Source organism: Notechis scutatus, chromosome 8 (genome assembly GCF_049901735.1).
Source record: "Notechis scutatus isolate UNSWTSFEM ecotype Mainland chromosome 8, rNotScu1.2, whole genome shotgun sequence".
NCBI classification, from domain to species: domain Eukaryota; kingdom Metazoa; phylum Chordata; class Lepidosauria; order Squamata; family Elapidae; genus Notechis; species Notechis scutatus.
The window spans coordinates 7,757,541-7,775,685 of record NC_142016.1 but is presented as its reverse complement, the minus strand read 5'-3'; the positions used below and the strand labels follow the sequence as shown (position 1 = coordinate 7,775,685).

The 18,145-nt window shown below is 40.9% G+C and overlaps 1 protein-coding gene across 4 annotated transcripts in view; it reads right to left on the bottom strand.

The window, feature by feature from the left end:
* Positions 1-18,145, bottom strand: part of ZMYM4 (zinc finger MYM-type containing 4) — a 50,991-nt gene that overhangs the window by 12,244 nt on the left and 20,602 nt on the right. For all 4 annotated transcript variants that reach the window (XM_026680626.2, XM_026680625.2, XM_087970535.1 and 1 more), the window contains 14 exons: positions 16,661-16,728; positions 15,712-15,882; positions 15,297-15,375; positions 14,462-14,714; positions 12,927-13,101; positions 8,662-8,874; positions 7,148-7,298; positions 6,919-7,034; positions 6,096-6,365; positions 4,697-4,847; positions 3,729-3,901; positions 2,139-2,331; positions 998-1,141; positions 654-691 (listed from right to left, as the gene is read on the bottom strand). In XM_026680626.2, the coding sequence (XP_026536411.1) occupies positions 654-691; positions 998-1,141; positions 2,139-2,331; positions 3,729-3,901; positions 4,697-4,847; positions 6,096-6,365; positions 6,919-7,034; positions 7,148-7,298; positions 8,662-8,874; positions 12,927-13,101; positions 14,462-14,714; positions 15,297-15,375; positions 15,712-15,882; positions 16,661-16,728 (2,195 nt within the window). The remainder of the gene's footprint in view (positions 1-653; positions 692-997; positions 1,142-2,138; positions 2,332-3,728; positions 3,902-4,696; positions 4,848-6,095; positions 6,366-6,918; positions 7,035-7,147; positions 7,299-8,661; positions 8,875-12,926; positions 13,102-14,461; positions 14,715-15,296; positions 15,376-15,711; positions 15,883-16,660; positions 16,729-18,145) is intronic.

Here is an 18,145-nt window from a genome sequence, read left to right as displayed (position 1 = left end):
GGTAAAATATTTAGCATTTAAGATTGCATATTCCCTTGGGTATGAGAGTCAGGAAGTGGGGTTTAACTATTAATGGGATTCCATGTTTATATGGTGTAAGATAGATTGAATTTGTGATTGTAGTCTTATGCTGTTCCTTCTGTTGTTTAAATCCTATGTTCACTGCCTAGTCTGAGAGACGGGCAGCTATATAAATTGAAATCTTAAACAAACATACAAAATCACTTTCCAGGGAAGCTTGAGAATCCAAGTTAGCAAAGGAGTTTTTCCTTCCAGGTTATGACAAGTATCTACAACATAGCTTAATTTGGTGAATGCAAAAAAAGCATTGGCCATTATAACATCACTATGTATATAACACAAGTACAAACAATCACAAGCCCAACGACTTTTTTCTAATTAGCAATATTGGTCAGAGATGAGTTGGAATCTGAGACATTTAAGGGATACTCACCCCATGAATTAAACTATGCTGAAGTTGCCATAAGGAAAAGGAGGGAGGGAGGGAAGGGAGGAAGAAAGGAAGGATTTTAAAAATATTTATCAAAAATTAAAAGAAAATGAGGGAAAAATCAATGCATGACATAGTGATGAAGTCAGAACATAAGTAGAAGTGTAATTCATCAGGAGATATTATTTTCAGGAAAACTTACATCACCAATTATTTTTGCTGTTACAGTAGGAACTGCACCTGTTAGGAGGAAACAAAAACATAAAAAAATGTCTTCCTTCCTTTTTAACATTGAAAGCAATTCTGGGCTTCAGATCACAAAAGCACCCTTATATGCTTTACTTGTTCATTCAGACATTCTCATTACACACTGGCATTTCTCAACCATGGCAACTTTAACTCCCAGAAGTCCAGACAGCTTAAAAGTTGCCATAGTTGAGAGACACAGTTCCATACTGGAGCAATAACATGTCAACAGGCATCTGGGAAATGTAACAGAAATTGTGGGTTTAACAGGTAGAGAGAAAAGACGCATCTACCGCCTACCTTGCAAGACATTATTGGAGTTGACTGTAGGCTGTGCAGCAGGCGTGCTGGCAAGAGACACCACGTTTGCAATCACTGGGGTGGAGTCCTTCCTGAGAGATAAAGGGGGCCCTGCTGAAGATGTTGGTGTCATAGAAACATTTGCTGGGTGGAAAAGGAAAGAACGTTGGAACATAGTTAATGATAGCAAGATTCTAGTGTTTATACGTAGACATTAAAAAAGGCCTTCCTACATCATACATACAGATGAAATGTGTTTAGGGCTTCCTATCAGAGTGTGCGCAGAGACATGGGGAATCTCTATTCCCCAAGGTAGATCTGAGGCGTTCTTTTAAATTAGTGGTGTCTGTCTTTGTGTGAATTGCATCTGAGATACAATCCACTGTGCACACAGCTGAGTGATGGGATGCTACTGCAACAGGGGGATGTAGCTACCCTCCTCTCAGCTGAATCCCCTATAGGCCTGAGCATCACCCTTCATCAAAGTCCATCTTAATTTTAATATTTTATTAAGATTTTGGAGTCAATACCATACCTAGAGTACATGGTGGCATTAGGGAAGTTTGCTAGTCAATGGATCAAAGTCAAGTGCAAAATGTGGCATAGTACAACTACAACGGATGCTATAGGAAATACTCTTGTCTATTCTGTAGGGTGGTGTTTCTCGACCATGACAATTTAAAACATGTGGACTTCAACTCCCACAATTCCCCGAGCATGACCTAGAGTATGACTGAGTAGGAGGAGGAACAGACGAAGAACTCCCCCCACCCCATTCCTTCGAACCATACCATCAAACCATTATGCCCTTTGAAGTACCTGTACCTCATCATAGCTACTATCAAGAAAACATACCAAATTTGTTCCAATTGGCAATAATGTACATCATTGGAAGCTTCAGTTATCACAGGGTATGCTCACAGGTATCGTAATACTCTACACCTCCATTGAACCAGATTCACTATAACAGAACACCAGAGTTGACAGGGACCTTGGAGGTCTTCTAGTCAACCCCCCTGCTCAAGCAGGAGACCCTATACTATTTCGGACCAATGGTTGTCCAGTCTCTTCTTAAAAACCTCCAGCGTTGGAGCCTGCTCTACAGTAACTGTTTTAATGCCAGCCTACACCTTTCTTTTACCTGCATTATTTGGAGGGGGTGGAGGAGGGGGTGGAGGAGGAGGGGGTGGTGGTGGTGGTGGCGGATCTGATGCACACTGCTGGTTGCAAAACATCAAAATGCAAAGCAAGTTGCAAAAATGCTTGATTTCACCCCGCCACTTCAGGGACTCGCTGAGTTTTCCCTGCCTTTTGCACCCGTCACATTTGGACATCTACAAAGAGAGGGGAAGAGGTACAAGGCAACTTTTAAAAAACTGATTCTGCTGTTGTATAGTTTTCAGTTTTAAACAATTTTGTTCATGCAAACTATCTGCAGTGACCCAGTCAAAAAACAGACAAAAAATTAATATATGAATACACAGAAATCTGATTTTGTGTGTGTGTGTGTGTGAATGGGCATACACACACACACACTCTCTCTCAAAATCAGATCTCTCTTTCTCTCTCTCACATTTGGAAAATACGAGACTCAAGAATCCTAATTTGAGAGGACAATGAAGATACCACTAGGCCTAATTACATGTAACTGAATCACCTTTTTCCCATTTCATCTGATAACCCATTGGGAAGTACAGATCCGTCGATCACCTGCTGCTCTTAAGGTGCTCTGATGTGACTGACAATTAATCAGACTGTGTGTGTTGTGTATATGGAAGTAGATGGATTCTTGAGTTGAATAACTCCTAGCGACATGGATCTGCCTATATAACCTCAGCCACAATCTTTGTTTATTGCTGCCTTCTTCCTGTGTTTGTTTGCTTGCTAATTCTTGGTCCCTATTCTGGATAGTCCCCTATTCAGGTACTAAACAGGCAAACCTTTGCTTAGCTGCCGAGTGCAAATAAGATCAGCCAGCTGCTAGCTGCTGAAATGTTATATGATGGTATAATTCTCTAATGTGCTTTGCAAGCTTTATTTTGTGTTTGGTATGGAGCTATCTAATTGGAACAGCACATAGGGCTGAATGAATAAACAAAGCATTAAATTATTTCTATACATTATTACATACAAGTAGTCCTTGCTTAATGGATGCCCTGTTTAGCAACCATTTGAAGTTATGATCACAGTGAATAGTAACTTTACAATTGGTCTTCCCACTCAGAACCATTGCGGCACCCTGTGGTCACGTGATCACCCTTTGTGTGCTTCAAAACCAGATTCCGACAAGCGTAATCAATGGAAAAGCCAAGTGGTAAAATCACAAGTCACATGATGTCTCACTTAATGTCTGTGGGTAAGCTGCTTAAAGACCGCAGTGGAAATGAGCTTGTAAGTCTGTCACGGTGATAGGATGTTTCGCTTAATGGCCAGAACACTGAGCAACAGAGTTGCAAGTCCCAACTGTAGTTGTTAAATGAGGACTATCTGTATACCATAAGAGATCATTATGTAACACTTGTATAATTAGAGACTGAATATATAGAGGTAAGGCTGACCTAAAAAAAGATATATTCTAAGGCTCGCTGACAACACTTAAGCATCTTTGAAGCCAGATTTCTATTACAATTAATTCACCGGTGATAAAAGATACCCTACTGCACTGAAGCACTTTTTTACCAAGAGGGAGAATCGATAGAAGACAGATTTGAAGAGTGCCAGGATAACTTACTTGATAAAACAAAACTGTGAACTTTGACATGCAATCTTCTGAACAGAATTCCTCCACTTTGCCTCCAAAGTGATTCTGCACCAATTTTGGAGAGGTTTGCAAACAGTAGCTGCACATTTTACAGTGATTCCCCCAACGTTTGGCTAAGTCATGCTTGTAAAGCAACTTGCAGCCTAGAAAAAGAGCCAAAAAGAACAAATGACAATGACTTAGAATCCTCCAGCCATTTCCCCAAGGTGTAACAATTTCAGAAGCAAACTCTTTTGCCATTCGAAAGTTATGTTAGGGATAACATTGTTTACCCTAACTGGTTTGGGTAAAAATAATAAATAAGTTATCATGGTTTGTTGGTTAAAGTGTGTGTAACTTTAACTACAAGAATGTAATTAAGGGTGTGGTTGTAAAAGCACCATAAAAGAAGCAAGTCAATTGCAGCTCTCTCTCTCTGGCTTAATGATCCCTAATTACTGGATGGATTGATGACTGCATTTTTCCTTACTGGAACGGAGGAGAGAAAGGAGTGTTGATTTCTCAAAGGAGAGAAGAGATAATACGGACTGATTTATTGTAAGTGAACTGACATTGGCTATTCAACACGGACTTTGTAAATTGAGTATCCTCGACTGGACTGACTGAAATGATACATGACTAATGGACCGTTTATTTCGACTATGCTATAATTCCTAATGGAATAAACTATATTTTTTGATAGCACAAGCGTATCTGTTTTTTACTGCGTGTTAACTAAAATACAAACTTATCTCACACATTTACCTGTCTGCCTATCTGACTACGCTACACATTCTGTTTAGTTTGTTTTCCTTAACACTCGTTGGGGAATTCAGGCTTAACAAGTTAAAGCTTTTTATTTTACACACGAGCATATACGGAAGAAATGATGATTAAAACAACCATTTCCACCACTGCCTATCGGGAATTGAATGCCAATTAGGCCCATGCTTTCTTACCTTCACTACAGAATGATTTATCAATGCCTGAAAATCGCACCGTTTCTTTAATGATCTTGTCAATTTTGCAGTATTCACACATTGACATGACACAGTTTATCTTTTTGTATTCATCACAACAGGTCTTGCCGCAAAACTGGAACATTTTGCCCTGTAATCAAGCCAAAAAAAAATAAAATAAAATAGAGCCCAATTCAGAAAAGAACCTGCCATCATGTGCTTCTCTCAAAGAAACGCAAATTCACCCATTTCCATTTAAAATGCAAAAACAAAAAACAAAACCCCACATCAAGAACCTGCCAAGATCTGTCATTAATCAAGATTACCGCCTGCCATTTGCAGAGCTGCCAGTCTGTAGTCTGCTCAGAAATGAAAATTCTGTCATTCAAAATCTATGGCCTAAGTCTTAAGAGCTGTATGGGATTAGTTAAAAAACTGGTGAGCAACGCCTGCTGGATCTCAGAAGACAGAATAATGGTAAAAGAAGATTCCTAGCAGCTGGGGAAAAAAAAAAAGAATGTGCATCCTTGCCACTTTTGAGCTGCAAAAGCCCCCAGGAAATGGAATGGGACAATCCACCACGGCCATGTCGCCAGAGCCAACTCACCCCAGCCAACTCACCAGAAGACAATTCCACGTGAGATACCTCAATGTGGTGTTATCCCCCTCTGTGCCTTCAACATTATTTCCATTGATAAAAATGGAAATAATGTCGAAGAGACAGTGGGGGGTAAACATTTATTGGATTAGGTATGGAGATTCTTAGTCAACCAAAGGTCCTGGTTATCCCAAAGGTGATATTTTAAGAGACAACTGGACTTTCTGGTTTTCTTTTGAAGGCATTTCGCTTCTCATCCAAGAAGTGTCTTCAGCTAAAGAAGCTTCTTGGGTGAGAAGCAAAATGTCTTCAAACAAAAACCAGAATGTCCGGCTGCCCCTTGAAAAAGCACCTTTGGGATGATTGGATTAGGTAATTCCATTTGGAATTGTCCTGCGATGAGTTGGCTGTGGTGAGAGGGCCAGGGTGAGTTGGTGACGGCAAATTGTCCTATACTCCCCCTCCCCCCCAGGAATTAATTAATTACCTTACAGATGAGAGGTTTGCAGAATAATTTTTAATGTAGTTATTTAGCATAAAGACTTAGCAAAAGGAGACATTATGCAAACAGGAACAATCTGTGTTATTCACACAAGTCTCAAGCTTCACTTTTTGCTGGTGCAAACAATTTTATGGTTTAAGGGTTTTTTTTGCTGGTGCAAACAATTTTATGGTTTAAAAAAACTAAGCATGGAATACACACGACCTTGCCTGTCACTAGGCCTCTTGTCCACAATTACAGCCCTCATGTGTCCGACGTCAAGGCATCTGTGAACAACAACAATGGCAGGTGCCAATTACCCTGTAGTCGAGCACTTCGGGCTTCGTTGCAAAGAGACGATTACAGTGTTGACACCTGAGCTTGGCGACAGTGCGGGAGACTTGCTGGGACTGGGCAGCCAGCCTCTGGAGGCCGGCCGCGGCTGAGCTGCTGACCGAGCTGGGAGAGACCGTTGAGGTAGTATTGCCCGCTGCAGAGACCGTCGCTCCTGAGGGAATGCTGACAATTACTTGGCCCTGCGACAAGGGCACCACGGAGGAGTTCATTCCCGTGGGCTTGTTGAACAAATTCTGGAAGGGACAAAGAGAGGAGCCAATGCAGATTTGCACAATAAAGCCCTAACCTTGCCCAATTCATCTCCAATACTACCCAACTGAGACTTAAACAATCTAACCATATGCCATCAAAACTGGAGCTATTGTATTCTAGCTGCAAACATCTATAGGGCCACTAGATGTCAGCAAAGAAATTCAGAAAATTCTATCTTCTTGCTGCCATCTAGTGGCTGTTTTGCAGCCTCCATTATGGTAACTTCCTGAAAGATTTCTATGGCACAATCTTGCATATTATACAGCATTTTTACTGCTGGTCTGTCTACAAAGAGATGGCTGCATACAAATTTAACAAAACTGTCCAGAAATTTTAACAAGGGGCAGTTCTAGCAGCTTCCTTGAGAATTAAAAGCCCCATGTGCTTTCTTCACATCGAAGGGTATGTACTACATGACAGAACATGCAGCTTGGTTCTGTCCTGAGAAATCCCCACATTCCACCTACCCTGACTCATCTGTATTCAGAATGGTGCAATCAAAAGTAAGGAGACAGATGGAGACTTAAGATGTACCTGAAAAGCCACCACACAGCTATAGCTGCAAAAATTACGTATGCTTCCATCTGACATTGCAAGATGATACTGAGGGATGGCTGAGGTTTTACAGCTATTACACTGGACCTGGATACCTGGCAGGAAAAATAAATTAAGTAACATATGCAAAGAGAAGAGAGCGAATTTAATTTGTCCTGTTGCTTTCTGAACATATATATATGAATTACAGAGAAAGTATGTGAATTACCTGACGATGTGACCACTTTGACTCTGTGTGCCGACAAGCAATTCACGGAACAAAAGAGCTCTGTTTTCCCCATGTTATTTGTGCTTTCAATCATCTCCGCTGAAGATCTCAGAGATTTACACATCGCACAGGGGGTAATTTTTGCAGATTTCTGAAAAAAAAAGGAACCATACATAAAGCAACAACGCTGAAACATGCACCCTCTCGATTTGGCAGACCACAGAAAGTTATCCCAGTTGTTTAAAAAAGGTTGGGGGCCACTGGTTTATATCACATGAAAGCCAGGAACTGTGTATTTTGATAAATAACTCAGTCTTAATCGAAAAACGATAGATGGAGGGAAAGTACGGGAAGTCCTCAACTTACAACCATTCATTTAGTAACCTTTTGAAGTTACAACAACTCTAAAACGATGACATGACCACTTTTCATATTTATCACTGTTGCAGCATCCCTGGGGTTACATGATCAAAATTCAGATGCTTGGCAATTGGCATCTATTATATTTATGAGGGTTGCAGTGTCCCAGGATCATGTGGTCATCTTGAGACTTTCTGACAAGCAATTGGGGAAGCCAGATTCATTTTAAGAGTGGTGTTATTAATTTAACAACTGCAATGATTCACTTAACAATAGCCTGAAAGGGTGTAAAGCAGGGCAAAACTGATTTAACACCTGTCTTGTTTAACAACAGAAATTTGGGGGCTCAATTATGGTCATTAGTAGAGGACTACCTGTACACAATTTCCTCTTAACTCAATACATGCCCCATAAGCCCAGGTATTTTTTTTCCTGAAAATTGTAAAGTGGGGAACACCAGGAATGCTGGTGGAGAGGGGGGGGGGAAGGCTTAATTTCCCTTTTCCAATTGTTTTTATCAGGTGTTTTTCAGCTGTCAGCTCTCTATCTTTGCCCTCTTTAAGACCTCCCAAGTCAATACAGGTAGTTCTTGATTTACAGCCATTTGTTTAGGAACTGTTTGAAGTTATAATGGCTCTGAAAGGAATGGCTTGTGACTGGTCATACTACTTACAACATGGTCACATGATCAAAATTTGGGCACTTAGCAAACAACGTGTATTTATGATGGCTGCATTTTTGCAGTCATGTGACCTCCATTTGCAACCTATTCAGCCAGCTTTCCGATAAGCAAAGTCAACGGGAGAAGCTGGATTCGCTTAATGACTACACGATTCATTTAACAACTGCAGTGATTTGCTTAAGAACCGTGGCAAAAAATGTCATAAAATCAGGCGTGACTCACTTAACGATTGCCTTGCTTAGTCATGGAAATTCTGGTACCAATTGCAGTCGTAAGTCAAGGATTATACCTGATATATACCCCCGATGGGCAGCGCCTCCTCCCACGTGCAGCCTCACTGAAGTGACTGTCTTGAAGCTGCCCTCCCCAGTCCTTAGAGCCCTCCCCAATCCTCAAGAAACTTAACACACAAAGTCCTCTTTGCAAAGGCATGCGCTCTTCAAAAGTTAGAAGGAGGGAGAAAACTCAAGACCTGTTTGTAAGCAGTGATGCATGTTGAGCTACAAAACTTTTTGGACTGCCCTTCTATCTGAAGCATGTGACACTGTCCTGAAGCACTGTAGCAGTAGCCCCCACAGTTTTCACAGCAGTTCATGGTCAGGTTGTTTGCAGAACGAAACTTGGAGAAGCAGGCATCGCTGCAAAGTTTGTGTACAACGTTTTGGTAATTCACTTCATGCCGAATCTGTAGGTAGGAAAAAGCAAGGCAGTTACTGCCAGAAGAACGACCTCAGACTTTTCCTTACACACACATACACACAAACATGCACACCCGAAACATTTTGGGGGTCACCAGTTCTGATCTGGAAAATTCTTAGAAAGGAGGGGAGATTAAAGCCCCATTTATGATATGCAAAGACATGCCAATGAGCTTGCTTAATCCTCCAGTTTGGTGTCCTTTCAATCTATTTTGGTTTGGTTGAAGCCGAAAAACTTCTAAAAGGAACATGTCGCCAGGTGTGGCGCTTCCCAGGAAGTCTTGACTAACAATGCCCACCTTCTTCAGCAAGCCCAAACAAAGCCTCCCAATAATAGCAATTCTTAGATGTGTTGACTTGCTAAGTGGGGAGAATTCTGGGAGTTGAACTCTACTGTCAGCCTCAAGATTTCTTCTGCATCCTTTCTGCATCTTCTCTGCTATTATGCTCACTGCTTTCTTTCGGCTGTCATTAGCAAGGGGGAGGGGACTTGGAGGGGAGGTGTTACATTCCTGAGCTGTGGGTAAAAAGGGGAGGGGTGTATAAATTCTTGTCTTTAACTTTCTATTTCCTTGCTAGCTTTCTTTCCTTTTGCGCAGCTGCAAAGTTTTATCAAAGTATGTCAAGGTCAACGGACAAAGGCCGCATCACCACCTGAAGATGCCCACATGATCATATTCAGAACTTTTAATTGGAAGAGTCTTCTGGACTTTGAGGGGTGGGAACAACTCCATCCCTTTGTATATGTGATCTGCGCGCCAAATCCTTTAGATTCAGAATCTTCTCTGTAGCTTCCACTTTGAAATTTAGTAAAAGAAAAAACTTTGCTCTGACCACTGGAGTCTGAGTATTTCTTTCTTGGATTTCGAATGGAGCACAGACTGACAAGAGAGCATCCAAATTGGGAAACTGTAGAATATAAGAACTGCAGTCAGGCTGGATGAAAGTTAAGCGCAATATATCTATCAGGCACCACATTGGGGAAATTTAGTTTAAACTAGCAAAACACCATCGAAGAACTATAACAGCGGCAGCTATTCTGATGCCCAACGAGATTGCTTCTTGCAGACAGTCAATCCTTGTTGAACATCCGCTTGTTCAACAGCCAATGCAACTTAAGACACACTTACTGTATACGAGAGGAACTTAAAACATATTTTTGCAATGGTGGCCCTCCCAGCATCCCTGCAGTCATGTGATTTTGATTCAGTCACACACTTTATGACTGCACCACCCAGTAGTTGGGTAAATTGCTTGTCCAATTACCATAGTTAAGTGAGGAGTACCTCTACTTATTATAATCCTTCACTGCTGCTGCCAGAGCTCAGTTTAGAGTTACATTTATGTGTTTTTGTCATCTGGCATTAAATGTTGAGCATAAGCATTTCAGACACCATGTAAGAGTTTTAAACTGACTTTATCTAAGACAGTGTATAATACCGATTTTATATTGGGCTGGTCCTGGGGACAGCCAGATTGGAGTTTCTATTCAGCCACATAAAGCCACCTGGGTGATTTAAGACCAGTCTAACTCTTAGCCTAGCCAGGACATCGTGGCAGGGATTAAACAGCAGGGAAAGGGAAGAAACACTGCCTTGTCCTTTGCATGAAAGATACAGACAAAATTTTTAAAAAAGTGCACAGAACTAAAAAGCTGAACAAACAGAAATTAGCAATGAGCAAAGTAAATATCTCTATAGCAGTAGCCTAAAGGTTTCTATTTAATGTTTATGGGGGCAGATCAGAACATAATTGACACTTCCCATCTACTGTGTTATCAGACAATAGTACAAAACGCATCAGTATAGAACAGGACCCAGTGAAAAGTACCTAAAAATTGAAAAAAGGTGGGGAGTCAATTCAATCCATTTGCACTTTATCATGGGAAAATGCAATTTTAGGAGTTGGATTGCTGGTTGGATGCCTCCTTGAATTATAACAGCGTGCAAAATGTTTTAAATTCAAAATGCTTTAAGCACAGAACCCCATGATTTAAGTGCAAAGCAGCTTTTCTTACTGGAAGCAATCCTGATACTCTTTTGACCATTCTGTAGCTGCTCTAAAATTCATCATATAAGGCCAAAGCAGCCATCTCAAACAAAAAAGTTTCAAGCTTGAAGTGTTTTGAATTCAAAATAATTTGCATAGCTCTATTGTAATGTTTATAGTGGCTCCACTAAAAATAAAATCCCTCTTGCTGATTACAATGTTCTAAGTATGACTAAATCTGAATCTAATTCAATGAATTGCATACATTGAAGATGATTGTGCCCGCTTTTGTGCTATAGGTGCTGCAAAACTCATTGGCGCTTATTCCCAAATATACCCCAAGGTTGAACATTTAATACTGAAGTATTTTGCTAAGAACAGACATGTTTAAAAATAATTATTAGGGGTTTATGAATGTGTTAAAAAACTCTGACAAGCCATGTAAATAAATGCTTTATTGCCAAGTTTGGATTTTTTTCACAAAATATTTAAGAGCAAACTGTCTGCTTCTTACTAAATGAGTGGATCATTTCAGTTGTCACAGAAACAGGGAAGATTATTTGGGGTCTCTAAATGAGGTGCAATTAAGACTCACTTGAGAACTGGTTAGTTTCTTTTTTAAAGATAATTCATCTTAGATTTTTTTTTTAACAAAAACTCTTCAAATCTATGGGATGAACATCAAATTTAAGTATTGACTTTCATTATTTCTAATAATTTTTATTATAAACACAGAGAAATTTGGAACAGTCTATTGTTGTCTAAACATGGTTTGAGTCCATCAGCGGAAACTGGGTAAAGGTTTTCTCTCACGTTGCATCTGAGAGACCAAAAACTGCCCTAATCCAAGGAGCACCCTTGACTGTGTATTTTATTTTTGGAGGGAGTTGTTACCTTATTCATAATAATATGATGCCCCATCATTAGATCAGTCAGCTTACTGATTTTGAGTACTTTATCTGATTGAGTCTGGATTAAGCATCAGTTTCTTTACTGAATCCAGACACTGGTTCAATCAAGTTCAATACTTCTATTTTTCCTTTTGTTCGAGGCAGACTAAAAGAGTAAGAACTGAATACAATTTTCATATTGGTAAGTACGAACTTTAAAATAATAGCAATAGATTTATATACCACTCCATAGTGCTTTACAGCACTCTCTGAATGGTTTGCAATGTCAGCGAATTGCCCCCAACAAGGGTCATCATTTTACCAACTTCAGAAGGATGGAAAGCTGACTCAACCTCGAGCCCCGTCAGGATCGAACTCCAGGCTGTGGGCAGAGTTAGCCTGCAATAATACTGCATTCTAACCACTGCGCCATCAAACTCTTAAAAGTTCCAAAAACTCACTTCTGTCATCTATTTTATACAGAAGTTAAAGATGAGGTAGGGAAAGATGGAATTAATCTTAAAGAAGGAAGGAAGGGAGGGAGGGAGGAAAGGGAAGGAAGGAAGGTTATGCCTCTTAACTCAGAAAAGCAACATCTATATCTGTATGTAAGATTCTGTCTGGGTGCAAGAAATCAGGAGCCTAAAGTACTATGAGTTTATTCCATACTACCTATATACAAGAATCTGATCTACTAACAGTCAAAGCAAACTGGCGCTAGATAAGAGTCAACAGAAATAAAGGGAGGAGGCTGGACTTAGGTCTCTTGTGGGAGCATAGCAATTTCAAATTGAAGATGTCCTCAGGCTCAGCCTAGCCATCTCCTACAGATGTAGTTGCAAGAAATATCTTAAGAAAAATCGACACAATTGCTAATGAGGTTCTTCTGCAGAGGTACAGATTGTTCCTTGTTATCTTTTGCCTTTTCTTTAGTTCAGGCGCACATACAATAAGCTTTTACCATTTGTACCTCAAAAATTTACTCATCAAGTTCAATAGGTTTAACGGTTTCATCAAAGCAAACTGAGGAGCTTTGCTGCTGAATGTGCAACAAAGAACGTGATGGCTGAACGTGATGGCTCTAGCCTCCAAAGGTAGCCAACGCAGAATATAACAACCCCAAACATTCAGAACAAGGAAAGACTCGCAAAGATGGTTACCACTGCATTCTTCTGGCACATGCTGCATTTGGTGGAGATACTGTTTGTATGGATGGTGACAACAGGCTTCCTTTTCAACTCATACACGGAAAGACAGGACTGGCTACAGAAATCCTTGCTGGAATTTGTATTATCAAACTGAGCTGTAATCACATCTTTTGGATGCAGGATGTCTCTAAACAGTTAAAGAGGAAAGGAGAGTTAACGTTTTCAGACTCAGAAATAACGAACCGCACAGAACAAAAGCAGTGGCTGTATCTGTAATGTCTCTGGCATTCTCCCAACTCCCAGGGAATTGGATCTGCAACTTGCAGGTTTCTCAAACAGCATGGAAGTTGTAATCCTAACACGACTAAGGATGCCAAGCAGTGGAATCACTGGTCTGGTAATTCACTTTAATTCAGCAGATACGGTATCATTGGTGCCAAGAATGTCGTTTGCTCAATGCCACCCACCAGCTGAACTGGAATCCTGCCAGGCCCCCTAATTCCCTGGAGCAAAATGAGACGACCACGCAGAGACTTTTGAGATACAGTGTGCCTATTTCTAGGATTTTGTACAGGTGCACCCTTAATGATTTTTTAACTGAGAAGACAATATGAGAAAAGTACCAAAGGCAGATGATACATATAATATTATATAAAATTGAAATACCAATATTCAATTATGTCCCCAGGATATACTGTATATGGGATAATAACAACAAGAAGCCAGCTAGCATTCTACACTAGGATGAGAAAGTTTATCAAAGTGAGACCATCGATTGTTGCTTTAATTAATCAAGTTTTATTTACCCAGAAACTCCTGCATTTATTTGAGTCACCCACCAAACTAAAGAGAATGGGCATAGGAGTGGGAGACAACAAGGTCAACGTGCAAATGAAGACCAAAAGTATATAAAATTACATGGTATCATAAAACAGGAATTAGTAAATACTTTTTCATTAAACGTAAACGTTCAGTAAATACGCTTTCATTAAAACTAAACAAACTAAACCAAGGGTCAAATGCATCCTGAAGTAAAACTGCTTTGGTTTGCTTATGAAATACTAGAGAAGGGCATTCCATAAAACAAGATCCACCACTAAGAAGACCTATGGCCTGGTCTCTATCCCATGAACCACAGAAGGAAGGGTTGCTGCAACAGACACTCTGGAAGATTGGACCAGACTGGTGGACTTAATTCTGGCAAAGCACTGCCTCATATATCCAACATTGTCTTATATATTCCAGAGGTGCACTGCAAATGATTTTAACAGGTTCTGCTTTACTGTAAGAAAATCAAAGCTAGTACTACAAAATGTAACTGGCACACCCTTTATGTTACAGCCCTGTGGAAGGCTGGCCATGAGGCTTTAACTCTGACTATGCTGCAAGACAGAGTGTAAAACATATAAGGGATCCAAAGATTGGATTCCAGATGATTTCTGGATGATCCCACCCTTTTACTGATATTTCCCCCCCTGCTGTTTTTACCAAGCCCTTTAGGACCAGGTGGGTGTTGAGTGAGATTGGTTTCCTTTATCTGCCCTTACTTTGAGCAGCTGGAACAGGTTTTCTTGGTGAAAGGTTGTGGTCGGGCGGCTGGAACAGTGTATCCCGTGAGGCACAGTGTGGAACAGAAGAGCTGAGTAGAGCCCTTTCTTTGATATGCCGTCTGCCCCTTCTGAAGGATCTTCTTGCATCCTGAACAGGAAACCCGAACGGCCGTACTTGGGACCGAAGGAAGTAGCTTGTTCATGCCAGAGGGTGGCGTGTTAGGTGGGAAACCTGAGGTCAGCTGCGGAGCTTGCCAAAAAGAGAACACACACACACACACATATATAAGGCTACTGAGGTTGTCTTCTTGTCTGTGGAATCCCATTTTATGACGTACTTTACCCTACCTGCAAATGCATTTTTTTTTTAAATTTTTTTTTGAAATCCTGACAGATGAATAGGAAAAATTCAACAACCCTTATCTACTACTTCTTACATAATTTCTCCAGTCCAACTTTTCCTGATCAAAACAATTAACTTGGATGAGAATTCTGGAAGGATGATGGGAGTAGTAGTGCTGGCTTAGGACCAGAGAGACTCAGTTTTAATTCAACATTTAGGCATGGAAACTCATCGAGTTGACTTTGGGCCGGCCACTTTCTCTTAGCTCAACCTATTTCACAAAGCTATGGGGAGAAGATAAAGCGAGGCTCCACACATGCAACCTTGAACATGGGGTGTTCAAGGCAGGATACAAACCAAGTGAGTAAGCGCACCCCATGTTGAGGAGGGCTAGTCTTGTCTATGTCAACGTGAGAAACTGTTTCGCCAAGCAAGCAATCTATACTAAATATCTCTTAACGCCCACCCAGCCCAAATCTTGATCCTTACCGAGAGGGCTGCCGCTGACAGAAAAAACAGCACTGATTTTCAGTTCCCCTTCCTGAGTTTTTGGCTGCTGGCCATAATCCTGAAACGGAATGATCACAGATGAAATTCCAGCTGCTGTAACCAGAAACACCCAAGCCTCTATCTAGAATACACACCACCTAACCCCAGTACAATCAGCGACATATGGATCCTGCTGTAAATATCCTGACCTGTGAAATGCCTTTTCCTGCATTTAATACATTTAGAATAGCTACGTTGCATAGGAGTTGCTTATTATTTGGGGGTCCTCTATGCACTATTTAACTGTTGCCTATTTGCAAGCGTCTATAGTTTCTGACCGTAACATTGAGAGAATCACAAAACTGTCAATGCACCCTCAAAACAACATGTGCCCGAAATCAGAGGCGGATCTTACCTCAGTACTGTCTGGTTCATCCTTAATTTTATTCATTAGCCCCGGCTGAGGTGCCATAGCTTTATCGTAGTCATTATCCAAAGGCTCTTCTTTGATTCTAATATTGGGTGCATAGGAGTTCCCGTGCTCTTGGCCAACAGAGTCCTTATTAGCAAACAGGTAGCTAGATTCCTAGAACAAAAATGTGGGAAACATACTTTAGCATTCTCATCAGAGCTATGCAGTGCCTCAGGCTTCATTCAGAAAAAGTGCTTTGGCATAATAAACAGGGTGAGGGGTCCTTGGTGTGCTGTGAGCTTGCTTGTTTCCTTGCAGACCTTTCATTACCCAAACTAGGTAACACCATCGTCATTAAAACATCTGATGATGTTACCTAGTTTGGGTAATAAAAGGTCTGCAAGAAAACAAGCAAGCTCACAGAGCATCAAGGACCCCTCATGTCAACCCTGAGCTACAAATATTCTCCTCTATTAGCACATACAGTGTACATGAAGGCAGACCATATTTGCAGCTCTTCAGAGCTGCCGCTCCTTTACTCAGCATCACCCAGCTGTCTTCTGCAACTACCAAATGAAGCCTTGAAAAGATGCAGTGTTCTTAAAGAATTGCAGGCAGGCTACTGTGTTGGTGGCCTTGGTTCTGTTTTCTATCAAAGCAATATATTCACTCTTCCTCTGGCCTTTCAGTTGCACCTTATTCTTTTGTAATTTCAGAGCTAAACACCCCATGGTTACCCTCTCATCACCCCACTCTTCTGGGACATTAGAACAGCTTGAACAATCACTATCTGAAGGTACAACAGCACAACCACATTCTTACAGTAATTCTAATCCCCAAAATGTGTTTTATGGCAAAAAAAATTATTTACTTATTAAATGTACATGCGGCCCATCTCACTCTGCAAAGCAACTCTTAATGAAAGGAAAAACTTCACAAAAGTGCCACTTACCCTGAAATTAGTTTCTGGTGTTTGCGGTACTAAATGTGTCCGTAACGTTTCATTTACTTGATTCGCAACTGGGGAATACAAGAAGTGCAATTAGTAACATAAAAAAAATATATATCCTAGGATGCATATCGAAACTCAAACCCAAACTATTTTTATTTATTCGTTTGTTTGTTTGTATGTATGTATGTAACTAAAGCAAACATGTGTCGCACTGTGGAACTAAGAAGCTTCAAATGTTTAAAATAAAATTGAATTATGTGGGTCAAGAAGAGGTCATGCTGATCCCGACAGCCGCAAGGAAACAACAGAAGCTGACCACAAGTTGGAAATATGGGTTAAACTTTTGCTGCACAAACCGGCAGCCCTGGACAACTAATAATGCAGTCCCACGGGATAATAAAAACATAAAAAATAAAAGGAGTTTGTTATTTATATACACAAACGATATTATATGTTTTATATGTGACCCCAGACAACTCCTTTTCACTCAATGTGGCCCGAGCAAGCCAAAACATTGAATAACCATGATTAACAGAGAAGAGCCTTACAGATGTCTCACAGATCTAGTTCTCATACTATGCTAGGCCAGCGATCGCCAACTGGTGGGCCCCGGCCCACTGATGGTCCGCAAGAAAATTTTGTTGGTCTGCAGAGAAACATCACCCCCAGAGCAACCACCATGCAGGCTGCGCAGGAACATAAGGCTGCGCCACCCACATGGCCTGCCCACTCATTCCTTACCTGGCAAACTTGCCTGCTAAGTTGCTATTTTTTCTTTTTCCGACCATCAGCTGTTCTGCTGTGCAGGGAGATTTAGATTAGCTAGAAAGCAGGAAATCGTTGGATTTCTCGCTTTCTAGCTAATCTTTACATCTTTGGCTCCGCTTTTAAGCAGAGCCGAACCTTCCTTAGGACTGAAGCAGTGCAAACTCAGCTAGCCAATGGCAGAAACACAGATCTCTAAGTGAATCTGTGATTCTGTGAGCAACTCAATCTGCCTGCCTGCTTTGCCTGATTTTGGGTAAAAATTGCTCTTTTTTTTAAATAAAAAATTCAACATTTATATAAATATTTATAATATTTACATACAAGCCATGCCCAGCCAGTCACATGACCACCAAGCCATACCCACAAATTAGGCCATGCCCACAAAACCGGTTAAGAAATTTAAATCCCACCCCTGCCTCTGTGTGTGTGTGTGAGAGAGAGGGGGGGTGGGGGGAAAGAGTGTGGTTAGATCAGATCTCTCTCTCTCTCCCTCCCTCCCTCCCTCTAATGTCGGCAAGCCACTGTCAGTCAAAATTCATGTTAGTGGTCCCCAGGATTTAAAATTATGAGTTTGGTGGTCCCCGAGGTCCAAAAGGTTGGTGACCCCTGTGCTAGGCTATAACTGAACTAGGATTTGTTGAAAACAAACCCCCATAAAGTTCCATATTAGCTGAAAAAGAACAATCCATCTTATCCTAAGTGTGAAGTATTCTGAGC